Source organism: Bos indicus, chromosome 9 (genome assembly GCF_029378745.1).
Source record: "Bos indicus isolate NIAB-ARS_2022 breed Sahiwal x Tharparkar chromosome 9, NIAB-ARS_B.indTharparkar_mat_pri_1.0, whole genome shotgun sequence".
NCBI lineage: Eukaryota > Metazoa > Chordata > Mammalia > Artiodactyla > Bovidae > Bos > Bos indicus.
The window spans coordinates 82,216,201-82,231,173 of NC_091768.1; the positions used below are offsets into that span (position 1 = coordinate 82,216,201).

The 14,973-nt window shown below is 39.0% G+C and overlaps 1 protein-coding gene across 11 annotated transcripts in view; it reads left to right on the plus strand.

Annotated features, from left to right (window-relative positions):
* Positions 1 to 14,973, plus strand: part of UTRN (utrophin) — a 557,788-nt gene that overhangs the window by 411,509 nt on the left and 131,306 nt on the right. For all 11 annotated transcript variants that reach the window (XM_070795583.1, XM_070795587.1, XM_070795585.1 and 8 more), the window contains one exon: positions 14,610 to 14,739. In XM_070795583.1, the coding sequence (XP_070651684.1) occupies positions 14,610 to 14,739 (130 nt within the window). The remainder of the gene's footprint in view (positions 1 to 14,609; positions 14,740 to 14,973) is intronic.

Sequence of the window (14,973 nt, forward strand, 5' to 3'; positions counted from 1 at the left end):
TTGACTTGCCTCCCAAGCCTGACATGGGCATTGAGAACCTCACCCCAAAGGGCCATAGAATATCTAAGTTTAGAGGGAAAGGCAAGGCAGCCTAATAATTATCACTGCCTAGTGGTGAAATTGAAGAGTGGACAACAGATGTAGGCAAGTTGAGGTCCATGAAACCAAGCTATATGGTTCTCCCTTTCATTCCGCCCTTTCCTAATAAACTGCCTCTGGTCATATTTAGCTGAGAGATAGTTTCATTTATCGAACAGTTCATTTATTCATTCAGGAAACTTCCAAGTTGCCCCTGATGTTTGCTACATTCCTTGCTAGGTGCTGAGCATGCGTCAATTCCTAAGACTGTTTTTGCTGTCACAGACTTCATCATCTAAGAACAGAAACAGGCTCAAAAACAAGTGACTACAGTAGATATCAAAATCGCTGTGATGTGAGTATGTATACACAGCCAGGAAGATACAGATGAATCAAGGCTGTTTGTACTTGAGAAGATTGGAAAAGCTCCATAGAACAAGTATGTAGCTTTTGAGCTGGAAAGAGACCTTGGAATAAAAATTCACTAAAGAGTGTTATCAAAACTCCTGGAGGGAAAATCCTCAAAACTGGCCATGACTCGGTGTGACTTGGAGTATGCAACAGAGAAAGAGATGTTGCTCATTCTCTTTCTGATTATATTTAGAACAAGGCTGAAGGAGAAAGAGAATACAAGTTCAGGACCTAATATCATGCCTTGTAATAGTAAACACTAAATATATTTGCTAGATGAAGGGATACATTTATATATGCGCATATTTTTTAAATGTAGGAAAGACTACTGTTTTATTACTGTGAGAAGCTTGTGGATTCCTGTCTTAGTTTTAGCATTCATACTTGGTCTTCTGATTCAAGCATCATTTTTTATGTCAATGGGGTAGAACCAAAATGAATTTATATATTAAATGTTCATTCAGAGATGTTAACCAAAACTCTTAAAACACTATGGAGATTCTTTAAAAAAAAAAAAAAATTTTTTTTGTCTGCATACCAATGAGAAGTAAGCTTGTTTTCTTTGCCTTTTTTCATGTAGTTTTATTAGTGCTATCAAATTTAACGACTCTTCTGCCCTTTTTTGCTGTCATACTATAATGACTTCAGATCCATATATGCTGATTTAGCTTTGAAAGCAAGTTGGGGAGAAAAGTAAATTATGTTCTAACAGATTCTCCTTATGTTTGTGTCATTTTTTTTTTTTTCTGCTTGCATTCTCTAGTAAGCAGTTAAGTGCTTTTCTGAAACCAGAAGCTCAGAAAGCCTGCTGTACCAGCAATACTTGTATTTACTATAGTTCAGATGCCTTCTGTCGTGGGTGTGTGTCCCATGCAGTCACCATCACACAAGGTTCTGTTCTTTGAAGGGCTCTGCACTTGATTTAATGCTCTGCTGCCTCCATCTTGAAATTCTTAGTAATATTTGGAAAGGGGGCCTTGCAACTTCACTGTACACTGGGCTCTGCAAATTTTATAGCCAGAGCTGCTTGCATCCAAAAGAAAAACAGTGTATGTTTTGACAGTCATAAAGCGGCACTTTTACGAGAACAAAAGCCTCTTAAACTTACCACAAGCATCTCTTTTCTCAAGTAAGCCACCCTGAGCCCCGACTCTTGAGTCGTATGTCCCTCATCGTAACTTATGTCGCTGTTTGTTAATGTTGGCTGACTTGTGACATTTTTTGGTCCTCTTTTTCCTGTTGGCTCACTAACAGTACTTCTGTCTCTCTACCTGGCTCCTAAGATACTACTATATCATGATTTTCTTTTCACCTTACTTGTAGTTCCTTCTCAGTTTCCTTTGCTAGTTGCTCCTTCTTTCCTCAGCCTTCTAAAATTGAGATGCATTGTGGTTCAGGCCATGCCAGCTTCTCTATATTCATTCCTTCCTGAACTCCTGATGAGTTCATTCATTCGTCTGACCTCCTGATGAGTTTTACGTGTCACTACATGGTCACTCTCAAATTTATATGTTTTCATACCATCTCCATCTGGGAATCTAATAGACATTTCCAAATTAGTATGTCCGAGCTGAATTCCTGAACCTGCCCCTCAAAACTTGATCTAACCAGTCTTCCACATTTCAGTTGATAGAATCCTATTCTGACTGCTAGGTAAAAAAAAAAAATCACCTTCAATCATGCCTTTCTTGCATACTCAGTCTGTTACTCTTATTGGAAATCTTTTGGAAATCTTGTTGGCTGTATGTTCAGAACATAGAATTTGAATCTGTCTACTTTTTACCAGCTGTTCAGAGCTACAAGTACACCTCTGTTGTTCTCAGCACAACAGCCAGAGTATTCATATTCAAATAAATCAGAAGTCTATAGTGACTTCCTTTCTCATTCAGAATGAAAGCTACAGTTCTCATAATGGTCTCCAGAACCCTGCATGATCTGACCTACCTCCCACTCACACCTTGCTCGTCTCATTTTACTATTTTTTCTCTTATATGCTGATTTCAGCCATGCTGTGCCTTCAGTCACAGCACCATGCTGACTTCTATGCCTGGAATGCCTTTTCCCTGATATTTATGTGGTTAATTCTCCACTGCTTTCAAATGTTTGCTCTATGGCACCTTCTTTTTTTTTTTTTTAATTTCTTTTTGTTTTTTCAATTTATTTATTTTAATTAGAGGCTAACTACTTTACAATATTGTATTGGCTTTGCCATACATCAACATGAATCTGCCACGAGTGTACACGTGTTCCCAATCCTGAACCCCCCTCCCACCTCCCTCCCCATACCAACGCTCTGGGTCATCCCAGTGCACCAGCCCCAAGCATCCTGTATCCTGCATCAAACCTGGACTGGCGATTCATTTCTTATATGATATTATACATGTTTCAATGCCATTCTCCCAAATCATCCCCCCGCCTGCCACAGAGTCCAAAAGACTGTTCTATACATCTGTGTCTCTTTTGCTGTCTCGCATACAGGGTTATTGTTAACCATCTTTCTAAATTCCATATATATGCATTAGTATACTTTATTGGTGTTTTTCTTTCTGGCTTACTTCACTCTGTATAATTGGCTCATTAGAGCTGATTCAAATGTATTCTTTTTAATGGCTGAGTAATATTCCATTGTGTATATGTACCACAGCTTTCTTATCCATTCATCTGCTGATGGACATCTAGGTTTCTTCCATGTCCTGGCTGTTATAAACAATGCTGCAATGAACATTGGGGTACACGTGTCTCTTTCCCTTCTGGTTTCCTGGTGTGTATGCCCAGCAGTGGGATTGCTGGATCATAAGGCAGTTCTATTTCCAGTTTTTTAAGGAATCTCCACACTGTTCTCCATAGTGGCTGTACGAGTTTGCATTCCCACCAACAGTGGAAGAGGGTTCCCTTTTCTCCACACCCTCTCCAGCATTTATTGCTTGTAGACTTTTGGATCACAGCCATTCTGACTGGCGTGAAATGGTACCTCATTGGGGTTTTGATTTGCATTTCTCTGATAATGAGTGATGTTGAGCATCTTTTCATGTTATAGCACCTTCTTAATGAAGCCTACTTAGACTTCTCTACTTGAATTGTAATCCCCATCCCAATACTCCTAAACTCTCTAATTCTCTTCTGCTTTTCTCTTTTTCCATAGCATTTATAATCACCCAATTACTCATTTTCTATTGTGTCTTTGTCTACTTCTAGCACTCTAGATGCTAAGTCAATATTTGTTGAATGTCGAGTGAATGAAAATACCCCAAAATAAAGGTCCTTTGAATATGAATGTTCCTTTTTTCTCTTTATCTCTCTATAATCCCTTTTTTTTCAAAAAAGAAATACATTTTGAAGATATTTCTACTTTATATAGCTGAATCTTTAATAAAGGTAATTGCTGACAGAAATGTAATCAACAATCTTTCTTCAAGAGCTGGAAATAACATGGTTGAAGTTGTAAGAAAATTTATCAATACCATTATACTTCTTTATGCCTTAATATTGTAGTCAGTTAAGAGGTTACCTTCTTCCTGTCTTAATACTGCCAACATTATTCAAAACAAGAGTGGGAAAGATTTTTTTATGAGGGGAAAGGATTTGGAATATCTTTGATTGTTGAGGTAGATTTTAAAATATAGCTTATTATTTTACCCTCTTGTGCTGAGTACCACTAGATTCTCCCAGTGCTTGAGCTTCACTATTGTGTAGAAATTTGACACCTTAAAAGAGAACAGATTGGTGGCTGTCAGAAGTGAGAGAAGAGATTGGTAGAAACAGGTGAAGACAGTCAAAAGATACAGACTTCTAGTTATAAATAAATTTGGGGGATATAATGTACAGCTTGATGGCTATAAAAACATTTTTCTTAAAAGATTTTGTTCCTCTTTATTGCTGAGTAGTGGCAGAAAGTGAAGAGGAACTAAAAAGCCTCTTGATGAAAGTGAAAGTGGAGAGTGAAAAACTTGGCTTAAAGCTCAACATTCAGAAAACGAAGAGCATGGCATCCGGTCCCATCACTTCATGGGAAACAGATGGGGAAACAGTGGAAACAGTGTCAGACTTTATTTTTTTGGGCTCCAAAATCACTGCAGATGGTGCAGATGGTGAGTGCAGCCATGAAATTCAAAGACGCTTACTCCTTGGAAGGAAAGTTATGACCAACCTAGATAGCATATTCAAAAGCAGAGACATTACTTTGCCAACAAAGGTCCGTCTAGTCAAGGCTATGGTTTTTCCTGTGGTCATGTATGGATGTGAGAGTTGGACTGTGAAGAAGGCTGAGCGCCGAAGAATTGATGCTTTTGAACTGTGGTGTTGGAGAAGACTCTTGAGAGTCTCATGGACTGCAAGGAGACCCAACTAGTCTATTCTGAAGGAGATCAGCCCTGGGATTTCTTTGGAAGGAATGATGCCAAAGCTGAAACTCCAGTACTTTGGCCACCTCATGTGAAGAGTTGACTCATTGGAAAAGACTCTGATGCTGGGAGGGATTGGGGGCAGGAGGAGAAGGGGACGACAAAGGATGAGATGGCTGGATGGCATCACTGACTCGATGGACGTGAGTTTGAGTGAACTCCAGGAGTTGGTGATGGACAGGGAGGCCTGGCGTGCTGCAATTCATGAGGTTGCAGAGTCGGACAGGACTGAGCGACTGAACTGAACTGAACTGAACTGAGTGTTCCATTATATTGACATACCATTTTTCTGCCCATTCTGCAGTAAATGGAGGATATTTGAGTTTTTTCCAATTTGAAACAATTGTGAATAAAGTTGCTATAAACATTGAAAGAAAAAAAAAAGCTAGATGAGTTAAGATCCCTACCAATCATAGGGAGTGGCATAAACATGTAGAGTCTCTCATTTGGTAACTATGTTGTCATGTATTAATTTTATAAGTAACTCTAGCTTCAGAGATGTCCTGAATTGCATTTTACAAGTAAATCTAGATTCTCATTGATGTAAAACATAATTCAAAAGTTTTATGATCACTATAGATATGAAAAGTTTGCTTCTAAAACACATTTGAAATTCTTAATAATGCTGTTCAAAAATTGTAATTTGTTCCATTATAAATGAACTTGATTCCTTTTGGCAGTCTTTTCTTAAAAGCATATTTTTTAATTGAAAATAATTTATTACAGATCTTATAAAATAAAGGGCAAAATATTAGCCATAATTTCACTACTGTAATATAACCATTTTCATTTTGGGTTATTTTATTTTTGCATGTTCACCTTTCACACAGTTTTAATCGGCTCCATAGTTTTTTTCCTGTCTTTTCCACTGAGATACATGTCATACCTATTTCTTCACATTGCTATGCAGTCATTTTCACAATCATTTTTCAGGGTTATTTCCTTAATGATCCCTAGTGTAGCTGTAGTCGTGAATCTAAATATTTCCCACGTATTAGATATTTAAGTTGCTTTCATTTGTTAAATCATAAATAATGTTATAATGAAAACTTTTGTGTTTGTAGCTCTTTCTGGATCATTTTCTTAGGATACAGTCCCGAAGGTGAAATTCTTGTTTCACACAATATGATCACAGTAATGACTCTTGATAGATTGCCAACTTACTATCCAAATGATTGAACCAATTTTCTGCTTCCACCAACACATGGAAGTAGAGTTTCGTGGAAATCTTGCTTGTAATTTCTCATTTTTGTCCCCGTTTCTTGTATATCTTGTATCGTTAGAATTAAAATGCTGGTGTTCCGTGTCAGCATGGGAATTTAGAAAGTTGTTTTAGGATGTCTGGCTTAAGTTCTCTCCCAAAAAGAAGAAAGAGGACAAACTGGTGGCTCTGTTTGACTTTGCTGCTTCTAGAAGGACAGGAAAAAAGTCTCCATTTGTTGGACTGAACAGTTGAAGAAATTTGATATTTCTACCAAGTTAGGATGAGTGATGTAACCTGGCTAACCATTTTTACCACCACAGAGGTTTACATTGCTGTTTTATTCTGGAACAAGTGGTTCACAAATAGACACTACAATTGTTTGCCTTCTAAGAATCTGAAGTGACATAAGAGTCTTGTGTGTGTGTGTGTGTGTGTGTGTGTGTTAGTCGCTCAGCTGTGCCTGACTCTGCAATCCTATGGACTGTAGTCCCCCAGGCTCCTCCACCCATGGAATTCTCAAGGCAAGAATACTAGTACTTCCCCCACAAATAATAGTGAATAAAAGTTGAAGAAAGGACCTTAGTCTTGGAGAAGAGCTGAGATTTATGGGTAGGACTTTAGATTGGCCTGGTGGCTCAGATGATAGAGTCCGCCTGCAATGCAGGAGACCTGGGTTCAATACCTGGTTTGGAAAGATCCCCTGGAGAAGGGAATGGCTACCCACTGCAGTATTCTTGCCTGGAGAATTCCATGGACAGAGGAGCCTGGCGGGCTACAGTCCACAGGGTCACAGAGAGTCGGATACAACTGAAGCGACTTAGCATGCACACGCATACAGACAGTGTGGGTGATTAATGCCTTTAGATTAAAGAGAGGAGGGGGAGAGTTGTTATTTATAGAGGAGGGGATGATGCCAGGATTTAGTTCACACCCACAGGTTTGTCATTCTTGTCCCTCTTCTCAGTCTAGTGTGACCAAGTTTCCAGTTGAGGACAGGGAAGATGGCGGGATTTCCCTTCTCCCTCTAGGTTCGCTCAGACTCTGTGTTCATATTAAGGAGCTTGCAGGATCCTGTCCTCGTCCATGTCAGTGGCCAGAAACAACTGATAAAACTGCTGTTTCCTTGGCAGTGATTCAGCCATCCCAGTGAGTGATGCCTCTTTCATGATGAAAATGAAGAGCAGCTGATTGATTCATGAGGCTCTCTAACTTAAGCCACACGGGTCACTTCTTTATACCACCTTATCTCTTAATCCCGTGCCTTCCCACAAACTAATAGCCGGTGGGGAGAAATGTTCCCCGACCATTCAGAAGGATCATTGAGAATGTCTCTTTAGGCATTTAAAGTTGAGTAAGAAGCAATTGATTTACTCAGCTGCCAGACACTCATGGGAAAACAGCTGGAGCCACTGAAGAGAAGTGGGAGGAAAGGAGAGCTCCGCTGAAGGGGTGTTGGGTTCATAGAAATTACTGAAGATGAAAACTCTGGGATTTTAGTAGTTAAATTCTGATATGCACATCAGGTCTTCATCCATCTGTTGTTCTGGGGCTTCATTTTGTTTAAATGAGCATACAGAAGCTACCAAATAGGAAAACAGTGAGAGACTAAATTATCTTACCAGTTTATTCTGTTTTCTTGAATTGCTTTTCCCCTAATTACATTTAATCTGATTCCAATTTCTTTTTCAGTACAAAGTTTACACATTTTTGAGAAGGTTGCTTGTAACTGCCTCTGCCTCCCCGCTCCTCTTTGTTTTCTCAGTGCCCATGTATACATCTCTAAAGATTGGTGGCACCAACACGTTCTCACTTGCACTGTGTTCTCTTCAGACTCTAAGTTCCTTAAGAGTTTGGATCATGGGCTGGTTAACTGCTGTCCTCTCTTGTTGCCTGGCATATTTCTTTATAGATTTGTGCTTGTGCTAAGTCGCTCAGTCATGTCCGACTCTTTGCAACCCCAGGGACTGTAGCCCACCAGGCTTCTCTGTCCATAGAATTTTTTCCAGGCAAGAATACTGGAGAGGATTGTCATTTCCTCCTCCAGGAGATCTTCCTGACCCAGGGTTTGAACCCGCATCTCCTGTGGCTCCTGCATTGCAGGCGGATTCTTTACCATTGAGCCATCAGGGAAGCCCTTCTTTGTAGACTATGTGAATGTAATATGTGTCTTGAAATTTTAATGTTGGTGGAAATGTTTGTTGGAAAATTCTGTTGTACATTCCCATGCCACCTTGGGATGGCAGAGAAGTGGAATGTTTTCTTATGGGCATGAGACAGTCCTTGTGCCCTCCATTTATTTTTGACTTGAGGTAGCTGAGTCTCTCTTGCCTGGAAAATCCTATGGATGGAGGAGCCTGGAAGGCTGCAGTCCATGGGGTCACACAGAGTCAGACACGACTGAAGGGACTTAGCAGCAGCAGGAGCATATGATATAATTTCAATTGTATAATTTAAATTGACTGAGCGACTTCACTTTCACTTTTCACTTTCATGCATTGGAGAAAGAAATGGCAACTCACTCCAGTGTTTTTGCCTGGAGAATCCTAGGGATGGGTGAGCCTGATGGGCTGCCGTCCATGGGGTCACACAGAGTTGGACATGACTGAAGGGAGCATACAATATAATTTCAATTGTATTTTTTGAAATTATTCCGTATCTCCCTCTTATTACATCTGATCGTGGTCTATTGCTTTTAAGCCAAAGCTTCATTTTACACATGTTTTTCTGGGAGGGGATTAGGGTCTTTCTGCCTATGTACTAGAATAGAAAATGCATAAGCTTTGTGACACAGAGAACTGTTAGGTTGATAGCCAAGCCTGAGTCAGCAACATAGCCAGATTCTGTTATATGATTTTAAATACAATTTAAAATTCAGTTCCCCCACTATACCGGTCATATTTCAAGGGCATACCAAATAGCCATACATGACTAGTGTTGCCTTATTGGCCTGCATAGTTTTAGAACATTTCCATCATTGTAGAAAGTTTTGTTGGACAGAGCTATTCTAAAGCTAATACCTTGAAAGATCTTGCAGTTTTCATTCTGCCCTCTGGGGACACCAATCATTCTGTTGAAGAAGCCTGGTCCAGCCTATTGGGCAGTTAGAGATCACATAGAGGGAAACCATGGTGTTCTAGCCAATAGCCAGCAGTAATTCCAGACATGTGAGTGAGACCATCTTGGACTTCCAATCCCATTCAAGCCCCAGATGTTTACAGCCTCACAAGCAATTCTCTATGACAGCAGCAGAAGAGCTGGTCAAATTAGCAATCCATAGACTCATGACAAATAAGTTGTCATTGTTTTAAGTCAGTCCGTTTAGATGAATTTGATATGATAGTAATAACAGGTGCTACTTCCTACCTAATGACTGCATCAGTTTTGGAACTGTTACCCTATGCATTTGCCTCATGAATTAGGATGCGGAAAAAATAAGCAAGATGAAGTAAGCTTATATCACTTCTTTCAGTGAGATAAGTTCTTTGGTTAGAGAGAGAAAAGGATATTGTTATTAATAAAACAACGACCAACAGCAAATTGAAATACTACTTAATCACTGAGTGACTAGATTATCTATCTACTTATTAAATGATAACAGAAAATTAACTTTGCATCCAAAATTATTTACCAGTAATTTTCAAAGCAGATCATTCAAATAATCCAGAGCTAACTGGAATCCAGTAATTATTCCATTTTAGGATAGTCAGAGTCTGGGGGCTCTGGTGTATTTTACTTTGTCAGAATTTAGAATTTAATTCTGAAATCATGCCTTCTTTTATTCATTGTTCCCCAAGCATTTGTTGGGGAAATAAATGGATATATATATATATATATTTATATGTGTATTTATATAGGATATATGTGAATTGAAAGTCACTCAGTCGTGTCTGACTCTTTGCGACCCCATGGACTATACAGTCCATGGAATTCTCCAGGCCAGAATACTGGAGTGGGTAGCCTTTCCCTTCTCCAGAGGATCTTCCCAACCCAGGGATCAAACCCAGGTCTCCTGCATTGCAGGCTTATTCTTTACCAGTTGAGCCACAAGGAAAGCCCAATAATATATTAAGTATGCTATTTACCCCCCATTAAATTTTAATAAAGTATTTTATCTATATAATATATAGGAGATATATATATATATATATATATATATATATATATATATAGGCTTCCCTGATAGCTCAGCCGGTAAAGAATCCACCTGCAATGCAGGAGACCCCGGTTCGATTCCTGGGTTGGGAAGTTCCCCTGGAGAAGGGATAGGCTACCCACTCCAGTATTCTTGGGCTTCCCTGGTGGCTTAGATGGTAAATAATCTGCCTGCAATATAGGAGACCTGGGTTTGATCCCTGGGTTGAGAAGATTCCCTGAAGGAGGGCATGGCAACCCGCTCTAGTATTCTTGCCTGGGGAATTCCCATAGACAGAATAGCATGTTGGGCTATGAGGTCACAAATAGTTGGACATGACTGAGCAACTAAGTGTGCATGTGCACACACACACACATACATACATATATATATTCTGTATATATCTAAACAGGCACTGAGAATTTTGAATAATTAAGAGGTGAGCCTCACCTGGAAGAAATAACAGTATAATGGAGGGGAGAGACACAATGGAGGGGAGAGATATATGAGGATGAGCTGTCCCTGGAAATCCTGAGGTGGGAACATACTTAATATACAGGATGAGCAATTACCTTGCAGATGGGTGGGAATGGAGGTTCATAAATAAAGAGATTACCTAGGGGACTATTTTGGGGGAAAGAACATGATTATTTTATTTTAATAACTTTATTGAGACATTATTCACATAGCATTAAAATTCACTCCATTAAAGTGAGCAATTTAGTTGTTGTTCAGCTGCTAAGTCGTTTCTGACCCTTTGTGACCCCATGAACTTCAGCATGGTAGGCTTCCCTGTCCTTCACTATCTCCCAGAGTTTGCTCAAACTCATGTCTATTGAGTTGGTGATGTCATACAGCCATCTCATTCTCTGTCATACCCTTCTCCTCCTGCCCTTAATCTTTCCCAGCATTAAGGTCTTTTCTAATGAGTTATCAGTCATTCCAGTGAGTATTCAGGGTTGATTTCTTTTAGGATTGACTGGTTTGATCTCCTTGTTGTCCAAGGAATTCTCAAGAGTCCTCTCCAGCACCACAGTTGGAGAGCATCAGTTCTTCAGTGCTCAGACTTCTTTCTGGCCCAACTCTTGCATCTGTATATGACTGCTAAAAAGATCATACCTTTGACTATATGGACCATTGTCAGCAAAGTAATGTCTCTGCTTTTTAATACCCTGTCTGGGTTTGTCATAATTTTTCTTTCAAGGAGCAAGTGTCTTTTAGTTTCATGGCTGTAGTCACCATTCACAGTGATTTTGGAGCCCAAGAAAATAGAATCTGCCACTGTTTCTGTTTTTTTTTTTAATTTTATTTTATTTTTAAACTTTACAATATTGTATTAGTTTGCCAAATATCGAAATGAATCCACCACAGGTATACCTGTGTTCCCCATCCTGAACCCTCCTCCCTCCTCCCTCCCCATACCCTCCCTCTGGGTCATCCCAGTGCACCAGCCCCAAGCATCCAGTATCGTGCATCGAACCTGGACTGGCGACTCGTTTCATACATGATATTATACATGTTTCAATGCCATTCTCCCAAATCTCCCCACCCTCTCCCTCTCCCACAGAGTCCATAAGACTGATCTATATATGAGTTTTATCTCCATCTATTTGCCATGAAGTGATGGGACCAGATGGTCAGTGGCTGTTAGTATATTCAGAGTTGTAAGTCATCATCACTATCTATTTAGGACATTTTTGTTACCTCCTGCCCCAAGAAACCTGATGCCCATGAGCGGTTAACTCACCCATTCTTGCCTCAACCTTGAAGTCCTAAGCTGCCACCAATCTATTCTATATATACACTTACCTATTTGGGCATTTCATAGTAATGGGCTTTTGTGTCTGTCTTTTTTCACTTCGTGTAATGTTTTCAAGACTCATCCATGTTGTAACATGTATCACTATTTCATTCATTTCTGTTGCCTAATGAGATGTTATTATATGGATATATAGCATTTTGTTTTTCCATTCACCACTTGATGGATGTTTTGGTTGTGACCACATTTTGGCTATTATGAATAACATTGCCATGAGTTTTCATGTGTGAGTTTTTATGGGGACATATGCTTTCAGTTCTCTTAGGTATATATCCAGGAGTGGTATTACTGGATCAAAAGGTAACCGTGTTTAACATTTTTAGGGATTTCCAAATTGTTTTTCAAAGTCGATGCACTATTTTAAGCATTCCAGCATCAGTTTATGAAGGTTCCAACTTCTTCACATCCTTGCTAATACTTGTTATTGTCTGAGAACAGAATTGTTTTGAATGAAAATATAAAGTCATTAAAAAAGAAGAAATTCCAATTAGATACTGTTATGCTCATTTAAGATAGTTCATATGTCATGTGATATTAGAACCTAAAGCTGAATGCCACTTTGTAGCTCTGTGTACAAAACAACTCTGTTGGAGTCTAATTATCTTATCATTAACGTGCACCAGGTGGTTAGGAAATGCTGGTTTTCTTTTATGTCTAATTGAGAGGTAAAGGGTGGTAGAATGATTATATGTATAGTGCTGTTGAAAGTTAAACTCATTTCTGACATGCAATTAAATATAATTGGAATAGAACAAATTGAATAACAAAATTAAATTTGCAAAATAGAGTATGAAAAGATGTGGAATGTATGCTGTTCCCTAGGATATTTGAGTGGTGAGTTGGCATTAGAACTTGAACCCCATATTTTTATGGTTCCCACCTGCCCACACTTGCCTCCTCTACTTCCCTTCCTTGGTGCATCCAAGGAGTTCAGGAGACATTCCCTGCCAACACCCTGTGCCTGGGAAATCCCGTGGGCAGAGGAGCCTGGCAGGCTGTAGTCCGTGCGGTTGCAAAACAGTTGCATAGGACTTAGCTACTAAACAACAACAACAAATTATGGGCTGGTATTTTTGTTATTGTTGTTTTGTACTTTTATTCCTTTAATTGGAAATTTTTATCAAAGTAATAATTGTATACAGTTTATGCTTATACAATTTATAAGTCAAATAATATTTACAGTGCTTATCACAAAAACCAACACTGTCAACTCCATTTCTCTCTACTCCTGGCCTGCTCTTCTCACACCTCCCCACCTGTGATGGTCTCTTTCAACTTCATTACCAGTGTTTTTCTGGTGCTCAGGTTCAGGTTTTTTTACATAAGATTATTCTGATATTTCTGCTGTTGCTGCTAAGTCGCTTCAGTTGTGTCCGACTCTCTGCGACCCCATAAACAGCAGCCCACCAGGCTCCTTTTTCTCTGGGATTCTCCAGGCAAGAATACTGGAGTGGGTTGCCATTTCCTTCTCCTTCTAGATATTTAGAATTTTTGGTTTTTATTTACTGTGGATGATGAGGATATGGCCTCCAAATACCCTGTCATCCCAGTATATCAAATGCTGTTAAAAGTACTTAGGTTCAGAGGATTTGGTTGATTGTAACATACAATTTAGAGGGTAATATTTTAGAAAATAAAATGTTGAGTTTTCATAATGCATTGCCAAGGAACTGTATTAAAAGCAAAATATTAGAGCCAGTAAGTGTTTAGGTACATAATTTAACAGGATAACAATAATTTTGATCTAGCTACAGTATTGAAATAGCACATGAGAAAGTCTTCTTTTACTCTTATCTTTCAGTAGACACTGGATGAGTTTTGTTGTTTTTAAACCCTAGTCAATTAGTCTTAATCACCAAACATTTATAGGGGCAGAGGTGAAAGTTCAACCCTACTGAGAACAGCCAAAGTACTATACATACACTGTTCCTAGACTCGTAGATTTGCATGAAAAATGTCGCAAGGGAAAAATTGTAATTGCCTCAGCATGAGAGATAGAATATATTTTAAGATAATTGGAGATTGTCTTTTATGTGTGCTCTTTGGTTTAGTTTTGATTTCATGTACTTTAATTTGTTTCTGTCTCTGAATTTTTTTTTTTTCCTTAATATATTCCAAAGGATGTAAAACACTTCTGAGGATCTCATTACTACTTGTGAAATTGCCTCTTTCTGTATCATTGGATGTGGTCTTTTTGGTCAGTCAGTCTCATAAGAGAAAAGTATCTTAGACCAGGCTCTTATATTTTAGCAATCTGATAACTCTCAAGTACATTTTGTGTAAGTTCAGATATACTCTAGCAATTTCCCTCAGGTGAATATTGTAAATTTAGGGGATTTTGGTGGGTTTTTTCATGTTAGTTCTACAGGAATCATCTTTTTGCTTTTATTCATGTTTCATCATTCCAATGTGTAGAATTTACATTTTCATGTTTTAACCTTGCTTATATGCTGGTGATTAGCCATTGCCTTGACAAGTGTGAACAGAAGGGGTCTAACTGAAAATATTCTATGACTTGGTGAACACATTGGGTTACAAATTCAACTTTTCCTTCTCTTTGCAAAGGCACTGAGACGTGAGTTAAAGGAGAAAGAGTATTCTGTCCTGAATGCTATAGACCAAGCTCGAGTTTTCCTGGCTGATCAGCCAATTGAGGCCCCTGAAGAACCAAGAAGAAACCTACAATCAAAAACAGGTGAGACTGGTTTCTTTAGTATGTCATAAAAATATGTATGAGGAGAACAAAACACCAAAATCGACTAGAGAATTTTTTTTGCAGCATTAAGGACTCGATGGACAGGAGTTTGAGTGAACTCCGGGAGCTGGTGATGGACAGGGAGGCCTGGTGTGCTGTAATTCATGGGGTTGCAAAGAGTCAGACATGATTGAGCGACGGAACTGAACTGAACTGAGGACCTGATATTTTTAA